Source organism: Salvia splendens, chromosome 5, assembly GCF_004379255.2.
Source record: "Salvia splendens isolate huo1 chromosome 5, SspV2, whole genome shotgun sequence".
NCBI classification, from domain to species: Eukaryota; Viridiplantae; Streptophyta; class Magnoliopsida; order Lamiales; family Lamiaceae; genus Salvia; species Salvia splendens.
The window spans coordinates 41,002,193-41,027,501 of NC_056036.1; the positions used below are offsets into that span (position 1 = coordinate 41,002,193).

General features: G+C 40.4%; 3 protein-coding genes across 6 annotated transcripts; 1 reads left to right on the forward strand and 2 right to left on the reverse strand.

Moving 5' to 3' along the window:
• Positions 1–829: 829 nt before the first annotated feature.
• LOC121801831 (protein-tyrosine-phosphatase MKP1-like) lies at positions 830–5,479 on the reverse strand. Of its 3 annotated transcripts, none has more exons than XM_042201259.1 (4): positions 5,220–5,479; positions 2,437–4,714; positions 2,132–2,271; positions 830–1,211 (listed from the first exon to the last, which is right to left on the reverse strand). In XM_042201259.1, exons 2-4 carry the CDS (start codon positions 4,691–4,693, stop codon positions 1,122–1,124), a joined length of 2,487 nt encoding a protein of 828 aa, XP_042057193.1. In that variant the 5' UTR covers positions 4,694–4,714; positions 5,220–5,479; the 3' UTR covers positions 830–1,121. The 3 variants fall into 3 exon arrangements, with proteins under 3 accessions (XP_042057193.1, XP_042057192.1, XP_042057191.1); XM_042201258.1 differs by adding an exon at positions 5,100–5,147 and having other exon boundaries at positions 2,132–4,714; positions 5,220–5,478; XM_042201257.1 differs by having other exon boundaries at positions 2,132–4,714; positions 5,220–5,478.
• A 15,617-nt stretch (positions 5,480–21,096) lies between these two features.
• On the forward strand, positions 21,097–23,881 carry LOC121802421. 2 transcript variants are annotated; one of them, XM_042202094.1, is made up of 3 exons: positions 21,097–21,622; positions 21,759–21,894; positions 22,205–23,881. In XM_042202094.1, the coding sequence occupies exon 3, from the start codon at positions 22,690–22,692 to the stop codon at positions 23,755–23,757; it is 1,068 nt and encodes a 355-aa protein (XP_042058028.1). In that variant the 5' UTR covers positions 21,097–21,622; positions 21,759–21,894; positions 22,205–22,689; the 3' UTR covers positions 23,758–23,881. The 2 variants fall into 2 exon arrangements, with proteins under 2 accessions (XP_042058028.1, XP_042058027.1); XM_042202093.1 differs by having other exon boundaries at positions 21,097–21,894.
• Positions 23,882–23,962: 81 nt separating this feature from the next.
• LOC121804303 (protein GLE1-like) lies at positions 23,963–24,724 on the reverse strand. The gene is made up of 3 exons (XM_042203799.1): positions 24,461–24,724; positions 24,256–24,378; positions 23,963–24,175 (listed from the first exon to the last, which is right to left on the reverse strand). Exons 1-3 carry the CDS (start codon positions 24,722–24,724, stop codon positions 23,963–23,965), a joined length of 600 nt encoding a protein of 199 aa, XP_042059733.1.
• Between the last annotated feature and the right edge of the window lie 585 nt (positions 24,725–25,309).

Sequence of the window (25,309 nt, forward strand, 5' to 3'; positions counted from 1 at the left end):
ATGAGGTGTCCAAAAAATTAGTTAACTTCTATTTTTGAAAGCTTTTTATTAAATTAGTATACTTAATACTATTTCAACTATTTTTTTTCAATATTATCTATTTCACATTAAAATTCATATCATCCTTAAATTAAATAGAAGATGGAGAGAATATTAATTTTAATGATATATTAAACCAAAATGATCATTCATGTAGTAAATTTGAAAAACAATAAATGAAGTTTTAGATGATTTTATTTTTTTTCTTAGGTACAACTGCAAAAATATAGTAAGAGTTTTGAAAAATAGAAAGTAAAAGAAATTGGATTACAAAATTAATAAGAATGAGAATAAAATATAACCCACTTTATTAAATTGATATTAAAATATAAAGTGTTTTTTTCAATGGTCCAATAAAGAATGACTTCCTTTTCTTATGTTTCGTGTTTGGTGGTTCCATATGCATATGGTTGTCGTCGTATTCTATTTTGGATAGTCCTTCTCAAGTAACTTATATGTACTAAAAAAACAAAATATCTAATTTCACTTATTTTATTTTATTTCCTATAGCATTTTCTCTTCTTTTTTCCTATTTTATTTTTTTTTCTAACTTATATTATCCCTTTTTAATCTACTAAATTCCTTTTTCCTATTTTTTTCCCAACTTATATTAACCTTATTTTAATCTACTAAACACAATTTTCTTAAATCGTGAGCCCAAAAGAATCACCTAAAAGTAACATAGAACGGAGGGAGTATCAGATGACATCTTGGCATTGAGTAGAGTACATGAAACAGAAGAAGATTTTAGGCAAGATTGTGGACTGTGTAAAAGCAGTAATTCAAGATGAGTGGAAAAGATACAACCAAACTGCTGCATTGATGTAACTGGGAAATGTAACACCTTTGGTGGTGATAATGCAGAGCAATTTTGAACACTTTACTTGTATTTCCTAACCTTAAAATTCAGAAGATTATTTCCTGTACATTCTCTTCTAAGTTTCAAACAAGATTTTCGCCTTTCATCTCACCAGCAGAGTCGACAACACCTTGGCCTGCTTTGGGATGCCAACGCGCAACTCCTTGGAGCTGCAGCAAGTAAGTCCAAAAATAAACAGATACTACTATCCGTATCTCCTGAACTACTCTTTCCCGTCATCTGCATCCTTGTTTAGCGAGAGACGACTCATATGCTCAAGGAGCTCCACTGGTTCCTCGCCTTCCTTGACTATCTGTAACAACATCAAATGAATTAAAAAAAGGAAAGAGCTCGACATCTTAAGCATAACTACAAAAGACATCAAGTAGTGCTAAAAAATTCTCACTGCTTAATTCTAGAAGATGATATAACAGTCAAACGAATGTTCTCTAGAGAGTGAGGGCGAAAGCGTTAGAGCATTATGAAGTCCATATGTAATTGGCAAGATAGTGGGATGTAATTAATAGAAGTTACAAGAATTTTCTTTTGCAACATTTGAAGTATAGCTTTGTGAATGAAAATGTCATTTTCATGCTCACCACCATCTGCTTGACTTGCCGGAGTTAGAGGCAATACAACAAAAACCATAGAGAGGCACATATCTCTAGCATTTATCATAGGATTTAGTATTTGAAGAATTACATAGGATATTCTCAATCAAACTCCACCTAAGTTGGATATATCATGTGACATATCATATCCTTCCATCCTTTGAGGTATGTAGTAGATTAACCTATACTTGCTTTGTACATCCAAACTAAGCACCCAAAGGTAAACACACCCCACAACTTTGCTTGCACGACAGCTCTCTCAACTACCCATCAGACAGCTAGTAAAATTTTAAGCAACTCAGAGACAGAAACACGCATTCCATGCATCAATAAAATCTAATGCGTTCGAACATTTTCCAACTGGTTCTTTGAGGAAAGAATATTAACACCCTAGATTGGAAAAAAACAAGAGTCTAAGACCAGTGTATCAACTTATTTTTGTACAAGATTCATACAAATACAAGGTTTTATAGTAATACTACCATTAATCTTTAGTTGAAAGTGTATTGAGGATGAAAATAGCATTCAGTCACAGATTTTTGACACTTTGGGTAAGTACAATATAGGTACAATACAACCAATTTTTTCTATAACATAAACATATGATATATTAATTGAGTACCTTAATTTGAGCATTTGTGCTAAAACCCTTCTGAATGAGAAGATTACGATCTACCAGTTCCACAATGGCATTACTATCTTCACATTTGCCATCATTCCTGATCAACTGACTATAGCTTCCTCTTGATGACGCATTACGCCCTATCCATACATATAAAATATCAACGTTGTTGTTGCCAAAATGTACTGCCGGCATAAGTATGACATATATGGATCCAGAATCAAGTCTGCCGTGATGCGTGTCCATTTTAAGCATGGAGGGCCACTCGTAGAATAGTAGGTTATCAGTGCCAGTTTCTTTATTACCTATATCATCTGATGCAAGATGAACCTCGTCATACTTCTCTCTGCCTAGTAATCTACTCGAGACTTCATCCTCAGCCATATAGCTGTTTGAATCTGAAAGCAGATCTTTCCCGTCCATTTGAAAAGACACACCACTTTTGAAGCTGCGATCAGAATCTGCATCAGCATTTCTCATAATGTCATCTTCCAAATGTCTATTCAAATTTCGTGAAGCTTCATAATGGGAAGGTAAGCTCATCTTTGGAGGAATATTGCTTCCTCGATGCCCCAAATGGGAGGGCCAAGTTTCTTTACAGGAAGACCTTGAACCATCCACTCTCGAGGCAAGGTTGGCAGAATTTGCCTCTTTTTCTGGAGGTGAAGTTGCATTATCAACTAAATACGTACTTTCACCATCAGCAGGACCAACAGTTTCCTCTGAAGGGGGGCTCTTGCTAGGATCAAAGTCACTGCATTCAAGTCCACTCGGTGATGGCTGAGCAGAAACATGTGATAGGTCAGACCAATTAGATGATGAAGGAGAAAAGGTAAATGAACTTGCATAATAAGATGTTGAAGGTGAGAGAGATGGTGACGAGGAACTGGACGTAGATTTATTGACAAGAAAAGACGAAAAAGATTCCACCAAGCTGAATGATGGTGATCGTGACAGTGAACAATCAGAAAGAGGGGCAGGAGATGCCACTTCTGCCAGATTATTCTTACTGCATGGTGGCCTCATTGCTACATATGAAGAAAGTGAATCTGGTGAATCACACTCACTGGTAGACGTTGAAGGATTGACAGGTGAGACAAAGTCATCTGCTTCTTTACACGTGTCCATTGTCAGCATCCCATCACATTTCGGTAAGGCAAATTTACAAGAAATCAACTTAGATGAGGTCATAAGCTCTTTGACGACACCACTAGCGAATTTTCTTCTGAATCTGTTCCAACCAGTCTCTCGGGCAGGAAGACATGTCTCTGTTTCTGCTCCTGATAATGGACACGGTGGTACCACACCACCAGCCAACGCTCCATTAAAGATTTCAAAATCTAAATCGTACTCAGCAAGTTTCCTTTGATCAAGACCAGGAGGATTTAACTCCATCATTGAGTGAGACCCTGAAGATGAGCTCTTTACCTCCTCGGACTTGGCTTCACATCCATCTGTCGAACTCGTTCTGTAAGTGAGGGCATCCCAAAACTCAAATGTCTCTTCCCCTTCTCTGATAGTTATAACTGGACCCTGGGCTCTCTCATAGCGTATAACTTGCGAGGTAGCTGCCCTGGCATTATCTGACATCATTGCAGGGCAGTGCTTCCCAGTCCAGACATACAAAGCTGAAGGAATTTGAATAATGAATGCTCCTCGAGAGTCGAGCTTATCTGCACCTGGTTCAGACAACAGTTTAGGCACAAGGTGTAGGGGATCATATGGCGAGTGTGGTGCCATTCGGTACATCCTAAGAAGAGAAGTTGGGCTTGCAGGCAGTGCGTGCACACGCTTCTGGCACTGCAAAAGTTGACAGGCAAATCCCACATTTGGATTAGTCACTCCTCTGGCTGCCTTGACGTGCTGGAATGCATCATCAAAGCTCTGCCCCTCCTTCCACATGAGATAAGCAATCACCAATGAAGCGGACCGCGATACCCCCTGAAAACAGTGAACAAGGACACGCCCACGTTGTTCTTGAACGTCCTCAAAATAATCAAACACATCATAGAGAATACTCGTGATATCCTCAGACGGGCAGTCCTGCAGCCAAAGAGTCTTGTAGACAAGCTCATTCTTGAAATACTCCGGGCAGACAAACCCCACACAGTTGAGCACATGGGTAATCTCATTCTGGCGTAGGATCTCACGGTTCTTGGCAATTGCATCACTCCCTAAATAGATGTGATCAAGAATCCTCGAACATTCCTTATTGAAGAAAGCAAGCTTGTCCTTTCTAAACTCAAATTCTGTAGGAGGTTGATCAGAATTTGAGCTCTCACGAGGAGTCTCTGATCCACGAGGCTTCCCACCAGGCGTAGGAGGATTATTAGGCCACACGCCAAGATCATCAGAACCAGCTCTAGGCCATTCCTCTACGCTCGGACGGATGATAGAAAGAGGCTGGAGTGGCGGCAAACAAGAGCGCGCTTTGCTGTTCCATTGTGGCTTGGAAGTAGAGGAAGTAGAGGTTCTCGGTGGGCGTTCAGTCCATGATACTGAACGCGAGTATGTTCTCCAATTTCCACCTGGAGCCCCATCCTTTTCCTCATCCTTTATCATCTCAAAATCTATGCTGCCACTCTGCAACAAAATAACCACAATACCATCAATCTCATGCAAGATTTGAACCTTCCAACAATAAATTTCCACATCAAGCATCAAATTGACCAAGTTTTTCAAAATTGAACAAAAAAGTTTTAGTTTTTTCATAAGCTAATCAGCCCCAAAATTGGTTAAAGTTAGAGTCTTTTCATAAGCTAACCATCCCCAAATTTGTAACAAAGTTAGTAGTGGTTTAACAAGCTAATAAGGCCCAAAATTGGTTAAAGTTATAGTCGATTCATAAGCTAATCAGCCCTAAATATGGTCTCCAACATCACTAGTAATATTAAAAATCCCCAAAATCTTCATCTAAATTGTTCTCACCCCAGAGCCCATCAACATGAATAAAAAGTAAAAAAAATACCTCAACCAAAACCAGTTGAACAAGTGAGCATAGGCATCACAATTAATACTGGAATCAAGTAAGAAATCAGAAATCAGAAGTGAAATTGGTAAAGAGAGGAGGTGTAAAATGAAGACTTACATGAAGTAGGAGGTTGTTGGGTTGGTGTAGACTGTGTAGAGAGAGGGAGAGGTGAAATTGATAAGCTTGTATGAATAACTAGGTGGTGGTATTGCTATGCAATAATTATTGTTTATTGTTTACTACTATTATGGTTATGGAAAAGGGATAGCATATGAGGAAAGATCCGTTGAACGAAGAAACTGTGTTGATTGTGTGTGTGTGTGAGAGAGGGGGAGAGAGAGAGAGAGAGAGATGCAGAGAAGAGGCAAACAGTGAAGAAGACAGGTTGGAAATGTATAGTCTGGAAATGAATGAGTCAAACTGCCACGTCACGCTGTATTAATAATAATAAGCTTGAATTATTCAAATAATTAAATACATATAAATTGCAGTTAATGTCTATTTGAATATAAAACTTTTCATGTCGGAGTATGTAGAATTTAGTAATTTTATAGTATGACTTGCAATATTTTAAAAATATGTAATTGTGTGGTCCACTATGTTGGTCCAAATTGATTTAAAATATTTGGAGAGGAAATGTTTTACATGATCCAATGCAATCCAATTTTTTGATAATACAATCATTTATCTATTCTCCACTTGCCCAACTAAATCTCATAACCTTTATGTTTGACACATAATATTTTAAGGATAGAATCCAATGAATGAAAATGATTTGTTGTTTACATTGATTGATTAGTGATAAGATTTTTATTTAAATTAGAGGTGCAATTAGAATTTTAAAATGTAAATTTTAAAAATAAATAGTCTCATTTGATGTTGTCCTCATAAAAATTGGGTTGATAGGTGACGACCATAGCATTTTCGGCTGATTTAAGGGAAAATTGGACATTTTATTGCCTAGGCCGACCACTCCGTCCCTAAATTTGTCCTTTAGGATGATCTAACTAAAATTTATTAGTATATTTTTTATGCATATGTCCAATAAAAGCATCCAAGTTTAAAATGTGTTTTTTTTTTCTTTTTCTCAATCTATTTGTTTTTTCTTTATTGATATCGTTCTATGCATTAGGTTTTTGCAAAATAATAACATGATCAAAAGTCTAGGTAAATAACAATAAATAAATCAGCACTATAATATACGTATATGTACATGGATTGATTTTTCTTAGTCGGCCGTTGTGGAATGAGTTTAGTAACTTTGACTACTCATCATATAAAAGTGACTAATAATACTAGGCTTATGTGTGCTATGTTGTATTTTAGTCATTTGATTTGCCTCTTAATTATACTCCCTCCGTCCCGCTTTAAGAGTCCCAATTGAGTCGGACATATATTTTAAGAAAGTGCTTGAGTGTGTAATCAATAAATATTGTAGTGGATGTTATGATTCACTTTTAATTGAGTGTGTAATAAATAAATGTTGTAGTGGATGTTGAGACCCACTTTTAACACTTTTTTACTTACTTTGTAGGCATTTTTTATTAGTTTATTCCAACCGGGACTCCTAAAGCGAGACGCCCGAAATTGATCAACCGGGACTCCTAAAGCGGAACTGAGAGAGTATAATATTAATATCAAAACAAAAATTAATTTGTATATGCTGAAACTTACTTTATAGTAACTCTTTAATAGTTGATTACATTAATCATGCATAGCCAAATTGCTTAAAATTAATGGCTGGTCTAAAAAGCAATTTCTATTTTCTAGTGTCAGACACAGTGAAGGGCCAGAGTCATTACTGACATCGAAAGAAATATGTGGTGCAACTGTCGTCACTATCACTGAATGGCTAATGAAGAATGAAAGTGGATTTGGGCGAAGTTGTTGTGCCGTTTAATTAGTAGCATATCTAAAAGGCGAATTTAATGAGATTTTCTGACTCCATGAGCCAACAATAGAATTGATCGACCCTTGACCCCACCTGAATCCGCCATTAATTAAAAACAACATATAAGCATTTTTAAGTTCATGCCTTATAATAATAGATTTGACTAGTATCCCATTTGCTTTTGATTTTATAATTTATACTATCATCTACCAAATTAATATCATGCTAATTGTTGAGGGAGGTGCAATGCTAATATGACTTTGCAGTTATTTTATAGTACTATATATCTTCCATAGATCAACAATTAATTATTTCATATCCCATCATAGGTATACATGGTCAATAAAGACTGATAAAGATAGTAATTAAGCAAAAAAAAGTTAAGAAATTAATCAATAAATATAACACCAAGGTGAGGACTTCAACTATAATATCTTGAAATAATAGTACTCCGTAAATCTTTTGGGTATAACTCATTTATTTAATAGTAAAACATCACTCCACAACACATATCCATTTCTTTCATAGGAAAGTCAAAATAATAATAAAATGAAGTCAAGACATATTGCAACCAACCATCAACGAAGCAGACCGAGAAACAAAGAAACACAAGAGATCAAACCAGCTCTACCTCTTTGTGTGCTCGTTCATGCGGACCAACCTCTAATGTCGCTCAAGTTCTCGTTATCATCTATTCCGCAACTTTGAAAATCAATGGTAAAAATCATGAATTTTAACATTTTCCACGGGATTTCAAATTGTATCCAATTTGACATCTGACAAATTCAACGAGGACAACAACACCCTTGAGTTTTATCATATTTCTCAATGCATTTAGCATGTAAATCAACCATGTCATCAATATGAAATACATGTGCGCCAAATCAACAACATATTATACATATCAAATTTGTTATGCGAAAATTGAGAATAATGTTACCGTTCATGGTTTTTTAGGACTAATTTTTTTAGTGGGATGGTTCAAAATTTAAGTAAAATTCATAATTTTTCTGTTCAATTTGCTCTTTAGACCATCTTCAACCATACACAAAAAATGAGTTTTGGTGTAGAAAACTTCTCTAACCATATACCAAATCTAAACTCATTTTTGGATTTTTCTATGGAACAACACCAAATATTGTGCTACTCCAAAAATTTAGTAAGCCATATATTAAAAAATGGTGTAAATTTTGAATTTTTTAATTTGGGGGTAAATAGTTGGAGTAAAACTATTTTTAGTGTGACATAGGCTAAAATGTGGATTTAAGTTTGATATAAATAATTAGAATGATGTTAATAAAACAATGGTTTTAAGAGCATGCGCAGCGGTGGACGGACGGCGTTTGTCCGTCCGTGCCGCTGGCACGGCGCTGCTCGCTGCGAAGAGCACGTCCGTGCCAGCGAGCAGGCGACGTGGCGGCACGCGATTGGGCAACGGTTATGCCGTTGCCTTTGAAATATTTATTTTTTTTTATTAAAAATAGGTTTTTAATTAAAAAAAACGATAAAAAAAATTTCACTTCCTAAAAAAAATATATCCGTTTATTACCGCTTTTTACCACTTTTTTATTTTTTTTTAATTTTTTCCCCCCAAAAATACACATTTTCATCTATAAATACCTCCACTTTTACACCCAAAAATTCACACCAAACTACACAATTCTCATCTTCATTCTCTCATATCCATTCTCATCTTCATTCTCCCATATCCATTCTCAATCTTTCTTCCACTCCTACACCATAACAATGTCCGGCCACGGCGATAACCCCCAGGCTCCGGTTAGAACCCCGAATGGTTCGGTTCACCACCGTTTCCTAGTCCGGAAATGGAATACTCGGCCCCTCCTCAAACCCAAAGTTCGGGCGTTCCGGGTGGCTACCGACCATACCCAATCGACGACCAAGGTGCCCCCGAAGGGCGATACGGGTGGACACCGGAGCCTAGGCCGACCGCCCCCTCCCAAACTCCTACTCCTCATACTCGCGGTGTCCTCACACCGTACACTCCGGCGGAGATGGATAAATTGTTCACAGGGGTATTTTTTAGCTTTTAATTATGTAATTTTAAATTTTTAGGAGTTTAATTATGTAATTTTTAATTTTTAGGATTTTAATTATGTCTTTTTTATTTTATTTGTAATTTGTAATATTTATTGTGGTTTTTTAATGAATTTTAATATTATGGAAATGTTTTTGTTTAATTGAATTTTAAATTGAATTGTGATCGTCCTTGCGGAAGAGCACAGCTGTGGATGTTGTGCTCTTGCCAGAGAGCAGGCAGGAATAGTGGCGCCGTGCCTATAACCGTGCTCGCTGGTAAGAGCACGGCTATGGATGCTCTAAGTATCACCAAAAGCAGTCATTTGTACATAGATGGACGATTGAAAATCATTGAATTTCGTGATTTTATACTCCGCATTACGTTTTCAAATATTATAGGAGGAGTCATTTTATTTTACTAATTTATTCAGATAACGAGGACCACATCAAAGGGTCAAAATTCAAAATTATATCTCATTATTACAAGGTTTATTATTTGTCACACCTTTGTAGTGATGACAATAATATCTAACAAAAAAGAAAACAGATTTTAAAATCACATTTATTAAGTGGGTTCCCTCAGTTGGAGGGCTGTCCCTCATATACCACGTTGTTGCAAAAACTTTTTAAAGTTTGATGGATACATATATTGATTTATAATGTGTGATGGGATACGAACTAAACAACTAAACAATAATGGCGAGCCCAATAGCAGTGACGGCCCATCAGCCCAAAACCCAAGAAAGAGTATCAGTTCGGCACAACCAAAGAGTTCGGTCACAGCCTATAGCTCGGTAAAAGCCGACCAATCGAGCTCAACTCTCAGATCGGCAAAAGCTGATCGGCAAAGTTCAGCAGTTCGGTCTCAGTATTCGACCGAACAAGGAGATAGTGGACCCATGCAGGATCTCCACGACCTCCATTACACCCACGATCTATTTAGTGGTATTAAGCAGTTATCAACCCCCCTACCAGGGCTGCAAACCACGATCTTAGTTCGAATGTATAAATAGAACTTAGATCAGATAGACCAGGGTTAAGTTCTCTAGATCCTGAATCTCATATAGCAAAATCAGTATTGTAATCTGTAAGCTAGATCAAGCAATACAAATTTGCCCTCTATTCTTCCCGTGGACGTAGATTTACCTCAGTAAATCGAACCACGTAATTTTCAGTGTTGTGATCTTCATTTATTACTTGCATTTATTCCCATCAAAAATTCGCTAAATCATCACTGGCGCCGTCTGTGGGAACACAGAAAACCAAAACTGTGATAAAAGCGAGTTTTTGATCCTCTTCCACCAAAAAATGCGTACCAGATCACATAATACCCATACTTCCGTCCGTGATGAACGTGAGGAAGCTAGTCCAGCCCGTAGGTCTGGAAAACAGCCTCGGGAGAAATCTGCCTCCAGTTCTCATGGTGAAAGAACAAACCACTCAAAAAGTCATCGCACCGAGCCTCCCCAGCAGCTTGATTTGAATGAGGCTGTCAAGTTGTTCTTGGCTGAGAAGCAGGATGAGTTCTTAACATTCCTGCAAAAGAGCCAGAAGCCGGAGAAGAAAACGGCGGATTCTCCCTCCCCCTCCAGACATGAAAGTCACTACCGCAGTAGTGTCGTATCTTCCAGGAGAAAGAATCCTCACCACCGATATGTTCCTTCTCCTCCTTGTTACCGAAATCACAGGAGAACTCCATCTCCACCATACCGTAGAGATGTCGGATTCGCTATGTATGGAGCGCTGAAGACTCCATTTTCGGATGATATCACCAGAACTCCGTTGCCACAGAATTACCGAACTCCGTCATTGACTTATGACGGGTTAGTGGATCCTCATGATTTCCTGGGACGCTATCAGTATAATATGGCGAACCAAGGTCTCAATGAGGTTCATATGTGTAAGCTGTTTCCCGAGCTGCTCATCGGGAACGCAAGAAGGTGGTTTGATAGCCTCCCTCAAGGCAGCATTAGATCTTACAGAGATCTAATGGATGCTTTTCATAGGAGGTTCTTCCAGAAAGCTGAAACCCGAATCACTTCGGCTCAGCTGCTTTCTATACGTCAAGGTCGCGATGAAAAGATTAGCGACTTCATGACAAGATTCCACAAGGAATGCCTACAAGTAGATGATCTCAATGATCTACTTGTCATTTCGGCATTCCAAAATGGAATTCTGCCAGGAGCTCTCTACAGAAAGCTCGTTGAATGCAGTCCGCAAACAGCTCAAGAGATGTGGGACATTGCGGACCAGTTTTCTCGTGCTGATGAGGCAGACCGTCGAAAACGGTCTTTAGACAGCTCTTCCAGAGGAGACAAGAGGAAGCCCGATCATAGCGATCAGGGACATCCTCGCCGAACTCCTTTTGAAAGAATTCAAAGGGCACCGGTACAAGACAGATTGGGACCACGTCTCAATCCTGAGAAACCACCCGCTCAGTTCGTACCATTGAACAAGTCGAGAGTGGAAATTTTCGAACTGCATTCTGATATGTTCGAAAAACCAAAGCCGATGACGAAATCGGCCATGCGCCGAAGTCAGGATAAATATTGCTCATTCCATCAAGACCACGGTCACGATACCGAGGAGTGCCGAAATTTGGCAGCAGATATTGATGTTCTTGTGAAAGCAGGGACGTTAAAAAAATACCAAAGCAAGCCGCCGAAAAAGAATAAGAAACAGAGAAGTGCGAACTGCGCTCCTCAGGATCCTAAAAGGCAACAGGATCCCGAAGACGATGACGAGCCGCAATATGATGGAGTAATCCAGACTATTGACGCTCTCCCAGCCGGGAAGACTAAATCGTCTCTAAAATCAGAGCGCAGAGGCTTCAATCGAGAGGAGCCAACACATAAAAGGCTGAAGAAGGAGGAAGTAATTACATTTTCAGATGCAGATCCCGTCCCGGCCATTTCTCCTCATCAAGACGCTATTGTCATTCAAGCTGGAGTGGCAAACAAACTGATCCACAGAGTGTTTGTGGATACAGGAGCGTCGGTTAGCATTCTTTTTAAAGAATGTTTTGATAAACTGGAAGTGGATCCAGCTCGGCTCAGTCCGGCCCCACTTCCTCTGAAAAGTTTCGCCCAGGAGGACACCCGCCCTGAAGGTATTATCAGCCTTCCGATTACGGTAGGAAGAGCGCCTACTAGCTCCAGTACGGTGATCGAGTTTTTTGTGGTAAAAGCTCGATCCCCGTATAACATTATACTGGGAAGAGACTGGCTCAACACAGTTCGGGCCATTTGCTCTACTTATCACCTCACAATCAAGATCCCCACTAAAGGAGGGATAGCAGTCATCCGAGGTGATCAAAAGAGAGCAAAAGAATGTTTGCAGATTGCGCTTAAAAGTGCCGAACAATCAGATCGGCACCATCAAGCATAGCAATCACAGCAGCCGGAGTCAGAGGCAGGCGAAATGAACGAAGTCACACCGGAGCCGAACTCGATGAAAGTTCAGTTATACGAAGATGATCCATCCAGAACGGTCAAGATCGGTTTCGCGGGAACACCTCTACTCCGGGAAAAGACCATCCAGCTCCTCAAAGAGTACAAAGATGTCTTTGCGTGGTCTCCGTTGGACATGACTGGAGTGTCTCCCGAGGTAATTACACATCGGTTAAATATTGATCCTTCAGTCCGGCCTATAAAACAGAAGCAAAGACTCTTTGCGGCAGAAAGAAATCAAGTCATCCATGACGAAGTCCGCCAATTACTGAAAGCGGATGTATTATTTGAAGTAAAATATCCTTCTTGGGTGGCCAATCCTGTGATGATCAAGAAAAAAGAAGGAGGATGGCGGATGTGCATAGATTTTACGGATCTAAATAAGCACTGTCCTAAAGATTGCTACCCCCTTCCCAACATAGATAAAAAAGTAGAAGCTCTGATAGGCTTCGAAATTTTCTGTTTTCTTGATTTGTATAAAGGATACCACCAAGTTTTAATGGATGAGAATGATGCTTCAAAAACGGCTTTCATTACTGACTTCGGTATTTTTGCTTATAAAAAGATGCCATTTGGTTTAAAGAATGCCGGAGCCACATATCAAAGGATGGTAGATAAGCTATTTCGGCACCTGATCGGAAAAGAGGTTGAAGTATATGTTGACGACATAGTTGTTAAAAGCAGAAGCACTTCGGAGTACGAAAACAATCTCAAATCCACTCTCGACGTGCTCAAAAAAGCCAACCTCAAACTCAATCCCCAAAAATGTACCTTTTTGGTAGATTCGGGAAAATTTCTGGGTTGTTGGGTTTCAAAGGAAGGACTCAAGGCAAATCCCCTAAAGGTTCAAGTTGTTCAGAACATGGCAATGCCGAAGTCCATACATGATGTGCAAAGGCTAACTGGATGTCTAGCCGCACTGAATAGATTCCTTTCCCAAGCAGCCGAAAAGCAAATGCCGTTCTTCAATGTTTTGAAGAAGGCACCAATGTTTGAGTGGGGAGCCGAACAGAAAAAGGCTTTTGACGAACTCAAAAGTTATTTAACCGAACTTCCTACTCTCTCTGCTCCAACAGATGCCGAAGTGATATTCTTATATTTAGCAGCATCAGATCAAACCATTAGCGTGGTGTTTGTACGAGAAGAAGGCCTAAAACAACGTCCTATCTACTTTACAAGCCGAGCATTAAGAGGTCCCGAAACAAGGTATCAACCTCTGGAAAAAATTGCTCTGGCATTAGTAAATGCAGCAAGGAGACTGCGGCCATATTTCTATGCTCATAAAGTATGCGTCTTAACCGATCTTCCACTTCGGCAAGTTTTGACTAAGCCAGAAGCATCAGGCAGAATTGCCAAGTGGGCCATAGAGTTGGGAGAACATTCAATAGAATATCTACCTCGGAAAGCCATCAAGGGACAAGCCTTGGCAGATTTTCTTGTAGAGGCAAAGTTCGATCAGGCAATCCCTATTATTGCCGAACAGAAAAATCCTACCAATGATGAACTAACACAGCCCCAGAAACCCGAAGTAGAGCCGCCGGACTGTTGGATTGGATTCGTAGATGGAGCTTCGAATAAGACAGGAAGTGGAGCTGGTATTCTACTTATCGCTCCCGACGGACACGAAGTAACTTATTCACTTCGGTTCTTATTCCCAACCACTAATAACGAAGCCGAATACGAAGCCCTTCTTGCCGGACTTCAGTTAGCGCAACGTCTACTTGTCAAATCTCTCAAAATTCATTGTGATTCACAAGTCATAGTGAATCACGTGCTGGGTACAAGTGAAGCCCGTGGTGAAAGGATGAAAAAATACTTGGACAAAGCGCAAAGTATTAGCCGAAATTTCTCTTATTTTCGGATAATCCGCATTCCTAGAGCGGGAAATAGCCGAGCAGATACTTTAAGTAAGTTGGCCTCATATCCGAGCTCAAAGGTGGAGGAATTACCGCACAGAAGCATTGATGAAGCTGAAGTACACTCAGTAACCAGTTCACCAAACTGGATGACGCCAATATTAAAGTATCTAGATCAAGGACAACTGCCCGAGGATAAGAGAGAAGCAAGGAAAATCACATGCCGAGCACGTCGGTATGAACTTCATGAAGGAGTCCTATATAGAAAGTCCTACCTTCAACCGTTATTGCGATGTGTAGGACCAGAAGAGACGGATTACATCCTTAGAGAAGTTCATGAAGGATCTTGCGGTAGCCACATCGGAGCTAGAGCATTAGCTAAAAAAGTTCTGAGATGGGGATATTATTGGCCAACTTTGGTACAAGAAGCAGTACAGCTAGTTAAGAAATGTACGAAATGCCAAATCCATGCAAATATCCCAAGGACGCCGCAGACTGATCTATGTGCTATGCAAAGCCCTTGGCCTTTTATGCAATGGGGCATAGACATAGTAGGACCACTACCACAAGCTCCCCGGCAAATGAAATTCTTGATCGTTGCCGTGGATTACTTCACAAAGTGGGTGGAGGCTGAACCATTAGCTACGATAACAAGCTCAAAGGCATTAGATTTTGTCTGGAAGAACATAGTTTGCCGATTTGGCATACCCCATATCCTCATTTCAGATAATGGGACTCAGTTTACTGACAAAACATTCAAGAATTGGTGCCAAGAGTTGAATATTCAACAGCGGTTCACTTCAGTCTCTCACCCACAAGCAAACGGACAAACGGAAGTAACAAACCGTACTTTGGTGAAAGGCTTAAAAACTCGGTTAGAACAAGCCAAAGGACAATGGGTAGAAAATCTTCCTCAAGTCCTATGGTCTTACCGAACTACACCAAAAACCTCCAACGGTGAAACTCCGTACAGTCTAGTGTACGGCACTGAAGCCGTAATTCCGGTTGAGATCGGCATACCCAGCCCCCGAACCCTTAATTTCTCAACAGAACTGAATGACGACGGACTGAGAGCCGAACTAGATCTTGCCGAAGAAAGAAGAGAATTGGCCTTCATAAAAGAAGCCAAGTACAAGGAGAAAGTAACCCGGTATTATAACCAAAGGGTGAAAAAGCTGCAGTTTCAAGTGGGAGATCTCGTATTGAGAAACAATGAAGTAAGCCGAGCAGAAAAGCTGGGCAAACTTCAACCCACATGGGAAGGTCCATATCGGGTGTCAGAAGTCCTGGGAAAAGGGTCTTATAAATTAACTCACATGTCAGGAGAACAAGTACCCCGAACATGGCATATTTCCAACCTCAAGAAGTTCTATTTGTAAGAGACAAGGTCCGGTCAGTCTTGTGTCTAGTTCGGTCCTAGGGTTATGTGCTTTCATATTTTTATTGTTCTTTATACTTGTCGTTTTTTAAAAGTTTAAAATCTTTTTCGTCCTTTTTATTTGTCTCTCTATGTGCGTTTTGTCTCTTATAAATGTTACTGAGGTATATTGCTCCTTAAAGGCTGATCCCCTTTTTTTAGAGCATGTATTAAAGACAATTGTGAGTCCAAGCTTCTAAGGAAGATACAAGATTCCACAATTCAGCTTAAGAAACAAGCAATTCGTCTGAAACGAACTGCAATAAGCCGAAAACCACTCCGGTTAACTAGGGAAAGTCCAATCCAAGCGATAAAACTCGCCAAATAAGGACACTAACTAAGTCCGGTCAAAGAAGAGTTTACTTCATAAGACCGAGGACGAGTACAATAAATGAAATAAAAAATCGCTGAACTGTAAATACGCAGTGATAGAAGCGAAATGAAAAAATTTCATTTACTAAGTCTTGTTGGGCATACAATTCCGCTGCCCTACGAGAATGCGTTACACCATTACAAAGGACTATTCTACTGTCTACGATTGCTAAAGTTGAGCCACCTATCCGAAAAATCCTCATGATGCTGAGTTCGGGCGTTCCGAGCAGTTGAAGAATAAGTAGGTGGACGAGATGCTCTGATAGACCTACCGCCTCTTCCCTGAGTCCGGGAAGTTCTAGCACCTCGGCGGCGAAGAGTCTCTTCACGAAGCATTCGCTGATCTTGCTCACTCATATTCACAACTCCTCTACGAACTTCAGGGCGTTCTTGTCTTGACGTTTCCGGTTGCTCCTGAGTCCGTTGCTGATTTGGAGTAGAATTTTGAGTAAGTGGATTAGAGGTTTGAGTTGGAGTGTGAGCATCTGTTAGCGGGAAACGGCTAAGGAATCTCTCGATTGAGGGACGCCGGGAAAGAATGATGTCGTACAGAGAAGCCAAGCGCCGCAATGATTTCACAACTTGTTGGCAAGCCGAGCTCTCCAGCACATTGTTCTTCCGGAGTACATGAAGCTTCTCCCACAGTTCATCAACTTGATTCTGAACTTCAGATATAGTCATTCCCCCGCGCCCGCAGATGAAATCTTCATATGCAGTCCTCTCAGCGATGACAGTATTCAGCTCGGCCTACAGATCTTTCTTTATGCACTCTAAGTCCTTATTGTTGGACTCCAGCTCCACTAAACGAGCCAAGAGTTCATCATACTTCATCTGGTCATCTATAGCTTTTTTCTCAGCTTCATTTAAAGCCAAAGAGTATAGCCGCTTCCAGTGAAGTACCTCCAGCTCCTTAGAGTTAAGAATACGAAGCAGCTATGTCAGTTCGGCATTTCAGTTTACCGAGCAGGCAGTAAACCACAATAGGAGTAAAAGAGATTAAGAAAAGCTATAAGGAAGACACGAGTGTAGAAAGAAGAATTTTTTTCATTCACAAGAAAAAATTTACACAAGGAGGGCTTCAAGGCCATTTTACAAATAGAAAGAAAGAAACTAAACTAAGAGAAGGGAGACGAAATCATACTCCGCCAGTTTCGTCTCCGGCTTCCCTGTGGGTTTCAGCTTCTTTCTCCTTGTCGACCTCGGTCTCAGCCTCGGCCTCCCTCCTCCCTCCCTCCTGCTCGGCGCCCCCATCGCCGATCTGCTGCACCTCTTGCTCGGCGTGCCCGTCGCCGGTCTGCTGATCCTTCTGCTCGGTCTCCTTGCCGGCCTCATTTTCCTGCTCACCCTCTTCTTTGAAAATTGAAGCGGGTGAAACAGGCCCCAAGGAGGCAAAGATGGCCTCCATGTTCTCGTCACGGTCAGCACGGCAATTACGGACTCGTTCAGCAGAAAGCAAGACCGATGAAGACGCAAGCTCCTCAAGGAGCGGCAGACTCTGGAGACGCGCTGCAATCTCTCGGCCATACAGCGGCAAGACGACTTCGGGTTCCTGCTCAACATTATCGGTCATCAATTTCAGAAGATCACCGATAAGGGCCGAAAATTGATTGCTCAAAAAGAGTTTCTCCGTGTAAACACGGAGAGCCTCCCCCTGAGCAACCACGGCAGCCGCCTCCCTCTGTTTCGACCGCTCTCTCTGGATGATGAGCTGGTCTTTGGCACGCTGGGCTTCATCCTGAGCCGAGATCATAGCGGCCCTTGCCCTCTCAAAGTCTGCCCGAGCCTGTTCGGCCTGGTGACGAGCAGCATTCAAATTCCTCTGCATCTCATCATAATCGCTGGACGCTTTAGAGAGTTCAACTGTGACGAGTTTGCAGAGCATATTGTTCCTCTGAAAATGGAAAAAGGAAAAAGTCAACAGAGGGGCCACAAAAAAAATATAGGAAAGAAGCAAAGCCAGAAAATCAAGAAGAAAATTCACCTCTACAAAGTCCTTTGGCCATAAAAAGGGCTCAGAGATATGTTCCGAAGTGGCCGTAACCACTCCTGATCCATAACCCCCCTGGACAATGTCTCTCTCTGGCGCTTTTGGGGGTTTCTGAGTCTTCGCCTTCCCCCTTGCCGAGGTCGATCCCGGCTTTTTTGGATCCGAAGACTGACTCGAAGAGGTCTTCTGCCTCTTCGGATTCTTCTCGGCATCAGACGCCGAGCTGGTGGTTTTCTGTTTCTCCGGCTCCTTTGATTCGGAGGATTTGCGACCAAGCTTGCTTAGCATGTTCACTGCCAAAAAGCAAGAAAACAAAGTTAGTTTTCGCCGCTAAAGCAGTAAAGCATAAAAAAGAAATCCTCACCCTCAGTCTCTTCGTCCGAAGACGAGGAGTCGAACACGAAGTCACCCTTGACGAGCTCAGATTCCAAATACTGTTTCCTAATCATGGGAATCTTATTGAGCCCGCCCTCGAGCTCGTCCAACGGTTCTACCCGAGGATGAGGAATTACGGACTTCGGCCCTCTCCAGGAAAAGTCCGGAGCCGCTGTCCTATTGTAAAAAAAGAAGCGATTTTTCCACATCGGCCATTTGGTTTTACAGAAGGCTCTAAAGGGCTGTAAAGGGATCAAGTAAAACCAGGATCCCTTTCTCTTAAACTGAAAGAAATTAAGGATTGCCCTCAGAGACAGATCCTTTTCTAGTCTACGCAGCTCGGCAGCAAAGGCCGATAAGTGCCTCCAAGAATTTGGAGTCACCTGACCTAAAGGAAGTTGGAAAAAATCAAGAAGCTCTACAAAGGCGGGGGGAAGAGGGAAACGAAGCCCGCATTCTAAGCAGGCTTCGTAAACGGTGGCATAACCCTCCGGCGGCGAGTTAGCCCTATGAGTGTCGTCGGGAATCACCACTAACCCCCCAGGAAGAAAATATTTTCTGTGTAAGGATATCACAGTATCCTTACTCAAAATGCTGTGAAAATATTCTACCGTCTTCTCCCCGGACTTTTTCCGGCCAGAAGATCCCTTACCCCCCTTCCTACCACTACCTGATTCAGAAACAGTTTCAGAAGAAGAAGACATGATTCTTACTCTTTGATGGTCGAAAGTCTCTGAAGAAATTCTTGAAGAAGCGGAAGAAAATTTTACGAAAAAGAGAGAGAATGCAGAAGAAATAATCGCAAAAGTGTTCCAATGATGAAGAAAGGAAATATTTATCAGATTCGCAGAGGCATTTCGAATTCGTCGCACCGTTTCAAATCCCACTTTTTCTGGATTCTCTGGCCGGATTTGCTGTCACATTTAATGCAGACACGTGCAGAGCACGTCCCCTGACGTCAGCCTCCCCCTTACACTTATACAAAATGCCGAAGTGATTCACTTCGCTTTTCGGGGGGGGTGGTGATGGGATACGAACTAAACAACTAAACAATAATGGCGAGCCCAATAGCAGTGACGGCCCATCAGCCCAAAACCCAAGAAAGAGTATCAGTTCGGCACAACCAAAGAGTTCGGTCACAGCCTATAGCTCGGTAAAAGCCGACCAATCGAGCTCAACTCTCAGATCGGCAAAAGCTGATCGGCAAAGTTCAGCAGTTCGGTCTCAGTATTCGACCGAACAAGGAGATAGTGGACCCATGCAGGATCTCCACGACCTCCATTACACCCACGATCTATTTAGTGGTATTAAGCAGTTATCAACCCCCCTACCAGGGCTGCAAACCACGATCTTAGTTCGAATGTATAAATAGAACTTAGATCAGATAGACCAGGGTTAAGTTCTCTAGATCCTGAATCTCATATAGCAAAATCAGTATTGTAATCTGTAAGCTAGATCAAGCAATACAAATTTGCCCTCTATTCTTCCCGTGGACGTAGATTTACCTCAGTAAATCGAACCACGTAATTTTCAGTGTTGTGATCTTCATTTATTACTTGCATTTATTCCCATAAAAAATTCGCTAAATCATCAATGTGCATGAGGGAAATAATTGTTAATATAAACGTATTCATTATCGTAGGTGGGTTTGCTCGACTATTGTCCAAACAATAACTCTACATTAAATAAATCCACCTATTGAATTTGAATGTGTATAGGCATATCATAAAAATTCATGCATAAGTGCCATCCAACTTTTTGCAGTTCGGGTATATAATAGCAATTCACAATATATAATCTCATTTTTCTACGTTGCTCATTTCATAAAAATAGTCTAATTGTTATTTGTGAAAAAATTTCTTATTATAAATTATAGTACTACCTCCGTATTTGAAAAATGGAAACATTTGAAACGGCACGGGTTTGAATGCACAATTAAAGTAAGAGAGAGAAATTGGTAAAGTAAGAAAAATAATGAAAAATGAATAAAGAAAGAGGGAGATGAAGTGGAAAAAGTAATGTTAGTGGATTGTGGGGTCCACGTCCAAGAATAGAAAGATTCTAAAGTTTTTATTTTAAAATATGGAGGTAGTATATTTTTACGGATATAAAGGGAAATGGTCGAATAGCAGTGAATTAGAAATCATAGTGTAGTATTGATCTATGAATCATGGTTATTGGTGTATAAATAAAGAGCACTATTAGAATGCATAAGAAAATCGATCATCATTATTGTCATGAAAATCTTGATAATTTCCTTCATGTTCCAAGAAATATGATTTTCTTAGGTGGGTTTGTATTTTTTGCATCAATCTTTTGTATAAAGGGGTTACTTGGTATAAAATGAAAATTTTACAAGGATATTGATATGAAAATCTTTTGAAATAATAATATTGTAGTAACTACTACTACTACTACTATTTAAATTAAGACTACAAGGATAAAATGGCAGTTATATTATTATTTCAAATAAGTTGGATGAATTAAGTTTTAGATTAGGAAGGTATATAATTTTATTACTCCAATTTTTAAATAAAAAGCTAAAATAAATATAATGAGAGCTACGCATAGAATTAATTACGCATATAATGACCAAATACCAAATACTTTTGTTTAGAAATGACAAAATTTCACTGGTTCAATAGAATCACAGTAGAAATTACATGCATTATTCCATTTTCAAAAATATAGACAATCTAACATTTTATAAAAACATAACTTTACCATTCAAACAAAAATTTCACTATCATTTTATATTCTTGATACAAAAAGTTTGAAGTTTATATGGTTAATTCAAAAGTTTTAAGTTTAACGCGATCAAGGTGTTCGACGAAATGTCTCAATCAGACTGCAGGATTTTTTCTTTGAATTCATTGACTTACTCTAGATCTATTTCTGGATTGTGTGAAGTTGATTGTGCCTGACATTTGGGGGTTTAAATTTTAAAGCTTTTGTGTGGTGAGAGTTTAGTTGATGATGCGTTGGTATTGTTGAGATTGATGGGAGAAAGAGGACGGGGTGGTGAGCTATACTATTGTTAACAGTGCTGGAAAGTTATTGAGTTTAGTTAATCACACACAATGTGTTGTTGAATTATTGTTGTAATGTGCGGAAAATTGGTGGGAAGTTACAGGTATAACGAGCTTTTTAAAGTGATTCTGCAAAGCCAATAGAATAGATAAGGCTTACATGATGTTAGTTAACAAGATGGAGGTAAAAGGATATGCAGATGTTGTTTCCTTTAACACAATTATTGCTGCTCTTTGCAGATTTGGTGTTACAAGAAACGCTTATAAGCTCTTTGAGGAGATGAGATTGCTCCTGATGTGGATTGATTCTTTTCTGAAAGAAAGAAATTCTGTTGTAGCTAAGGCCCTTTTTTGATGAAATGGCAAAACTGACAGAGTAAGCATGGCTCATGGCATTTTTCATGATATGCTGAAACATGGAATTATTCATTCCCGATGTCATATCTTGTAATGAACTTATTGGTGTGAGGAGATGCAAACTAGAGGGGTCTATCCAGATGAAGTGACTTATAAAGGAAAAGAAAATTTATGTGGCTTGTGAAGCTTGGGATGATATAATGAAGAATGGATTCACTCTGTTATTTGTCACAGACTCTAATAACTTCTATCAACGCAAAACAAATCTATACTATTCCTGAACATTATATTCGATGAGTCCTAATATGCTTTTCTTGTTTGTTGCTCAGGTATGGTGATGATCCATGAGATGTGATTCATCAACTACAGCATTGATGTGGTAAAGCGCGCTACTATATAATTAAATGACTCAATTTCATTTCTTGATCTCTTAGTTTATGAATATGGATTCAAATTTATACAGAGGATCTTGTTGCTTTCTAATTCCACACAAATTTGTAGAACTGGAGATAGATATATGGTATATTCATGTTCATTTGCTCAAGCAAGAATGCATAGTTTATGTTCTTTTCTTGCAGTGACTGTTTGCTGTTTTATTCTTCCTAAAGCTTCTCAAAAGCTATGAAAAGGAGTATATTGTATGTGATAAGTTTCTTTTGTTTTTTGGGGTGAATAAATATTCTATTTTCTTGCACTTTGCATCGGTTTGTTTACTTTACTTGCCTTGTATCCTTAACTAATCTCTGATTCTTGTTAAAATTCCCATATATTCTTCTTCACTTCATTTCCCCCCCTCCATTTCTCAGCCACCATAATGTCCCACCACAATGAGACAAACCCACACTTTCTCCCTCGTCAACGCGACCCGGTCCTCGAGTTCCCCTCACAAACGCCTCCACGGCGCTCGAGGCCACCGTCTCGCCACCACGGCCGTGCTCCAGTCGTGGTGGACGTGCCACCTCGTGGCGACCATACACACCACCCTCCACCGCCTCATGCCACCCCAATACAACACCCTGCACCTCCTCATGACCGAACGTCGCCCCACCATCCGACACATATTAAGCCCGTTGCACCGTTTGTCGTTGAGGCTCCGCACCAACCCCATGCCCCCCCAGCACACCACCCTCCACAGCCTCATAGCCGAACGTCGTCGCCCCACCATGCAACAAATGTTAAGCCCGTTGCACCCTTTGTAGTTGAGGCTCCGCACCAACCCCACCAAGGATCCAGACCCAATTCAGATTCTCATACACGACCACACGGTCGCGGCAGCCACCACCCTGGTCTCATCCAAGCCCCAACGTCCCAGCGGACCAAGCCGGTAACCTGGCTGGTGGCAGCATTCTGTATGCTCTTCTGGATACTGGTGATCGTGGGAGGCCTAATCGTCCTGATAGTGTACCTGGTGTTCCGGCCGCACAACCCATGGTTCGACATCTCAACCGCGACCATCAATGCGGCGTACCTGGACATGGGCTACCTGCTGAACGCGGACGTGACGGTGCTAGCCAACTTCAGCAACCCCAACACTAAGGTGAAGGTGGATTTCACCTACGCGATCCTCGACCTCTACATAGACCACAAGTTCATCGTCACGAGCTACATTGAGCCGTTTTCGGTGATGAGGGGCGAGTCGATGTTTGCCAACGTGCACATGGTGGCTAGCCAGGTGCAGCTGTCGACAGCGCAAAGCATGCAGCTACAGAAACAGATAGAACAAGGAAGAATGAACCTTGATATAAAAGGATTGTTTAAAGCTAGGTCTAAATTAGGAGGCATATTCCACTACTCATACTGGATGTATGCGCATTGCCAACTCGTCCTCTCCGGCCCTCCCACCGGAGTTTTGATCAGAAAAAAGTGCATTACCAAGAAGTGACGACGACATCCGAGGGAATTTGAAGCCCTTAAAAATAGTCCAAAATTGCCATTTTTGTACTTCTGAAACAATCAATCATTTTCCATATCATCATCATTATTTAAAATGTGAGTTTCCACATCAACTTTCATTCTACATATTTAAAAGGATGGATACTTTTATATTGCATTTCAATGGTGGAATTATGTTTACATGGGAGGTAAGCTCAATATAGTCCACTCGAGTCTAAACGATATCTCAATTGCAATCCTTCGGGTTCTTTCTTGTACTGCTTTGACTCGATATAATTTTGAATTGACATCTTAACCTTGCTCATCTTGGCACTCCTCGACTCTCCACCACCTTCTTGTAACCCAATCATGCTCAATAGCTTCTCAAACTGGTTTTTATATCGACTGTACATCCCGTATCCAGCCATCTGAGCAAGCAACAAAATCATGTTACTACATATTAAGAGAGGTAGAGGACTATATATCATTTCAAATCAAATTATCTTACCACAAGAAATGAATCAAGAGCAATTGCAGTAAAGAGATCTGGTGGCGTCGTATTCAAGAATCTTGCTAGCCATGCCCAACCTTCCTTTGCTCCGTGCAGGTTTTGGCAGCCTCCAACTTCAGTCTGAGATAGCAAGACAGATTTTAAACTAGTGTACGGCATATTGCAGCGAATATCATAGTTCGTATTAGTAGGAGTGACAAACCTGCACTAAAGCTCCATATAGTTTCATATAAGAAGAGCTCAACCTTTCTAAATACTCATCGAGGCTCTCAATCTTGCCATCTACTTCCTTGTAACCGATCGCTTTGAAGTAATCATCTTTGCATCTAAATGCTTCCTGTATCAACAATGACAAAATATAAGCACCATTTGCATCAAAGATTAGAACAATGACAAAATCACCTGTGAATAACTTATGTGCTTTGGAACTGTGTAGATGCTTCAACTCGGCAACGAGAACGTCCATGGCTAGCGGGATCTGAAGAGGTTTCAAACATTAGAGCGAAACGAGCAGAAAGCTATCTAAACAAGTAAAAGGAATATGAGATTTCAGTGAGCTTAGATGTCACAAGAACAGCAACAATACTGGAAGCAAATATGGCATTAGAGGCCTTTGGAATTGTGCAGTTGGAGACAATCTGAAATTATAATTTGCTCTGTAAGTATGAGTAACTCAAGAATATACTAGTCAGTAACAAGTTCTTCTAAACTAAATAAAAAATACCTTTTCTGCAAATAGTTTTATACTAATGGACTGTGGATATTGTGGACTATTCATCAGTTTCATTATTTCTTCTGCCCTTGTCCTGAATCAAACCAAAACCAGGATGTCCTAAAGTTGCAAAATGCTACTCACTACCAAGATAAAATTAAAATGATACGCACTGTTACATTAAGCCGATGTTCATGGACCGCAGCTTCAGCTAATCCGGCTCTATCCATCAGTTGGTGGCATTGCATCCCAAGAGATTCATCATCTTCACTGCTATTTTAGTCAAGATTTTAAAACAATTTTTTTGCATGGATGATATCATGATAACTATAAGCATAT

Bases quoted from the DNA above. Each gene is read 5' to 3' on its own strand.
- LOC121802421 (XM_042202093.1), top strand. From the start codon at position 22,690: ATGTCCCACCACAATGAGACAAACCCACACTTTCTCCCTCGTCAACGC.
- LOC121801831 (XM_042201257.1), bottom strand. From the start codon at position 4,693: ATGATAAAGGATGAGGAAAAGGATGGGGCTCCAGGTGGAAATTGGAGA. The intron at 1,212-2,131 runs GTACTCAATTAA...ATGTTGTTACAG, and splicing joins GCACAAATGCTCAAATTAAG to ATAGTCAAGGAAGGCGAGGA.
- LOC121804303 (XM_042203799.1), bottom strand. From the start codon at position 24,724: ATGGACGTTCTCGTTGCCGAGTTGAAGCATCTACACAGTTCCAAAGCA. The intron at 24,379-24,460 runs GTTTGTCACTCC...TTGCTATCTCAG, and splicing joins TATATGGAGCTTTAGTGCAG to ACTGAAGTTGGAGGCTGCCA. The intron at 24,176-24,255 runs GTAAGATAATTT...TTGCTTGCTCAG, and splicing joins CTCTTGATTCATTTCTTGTG to ATGGCTGGATACGGGATGTA.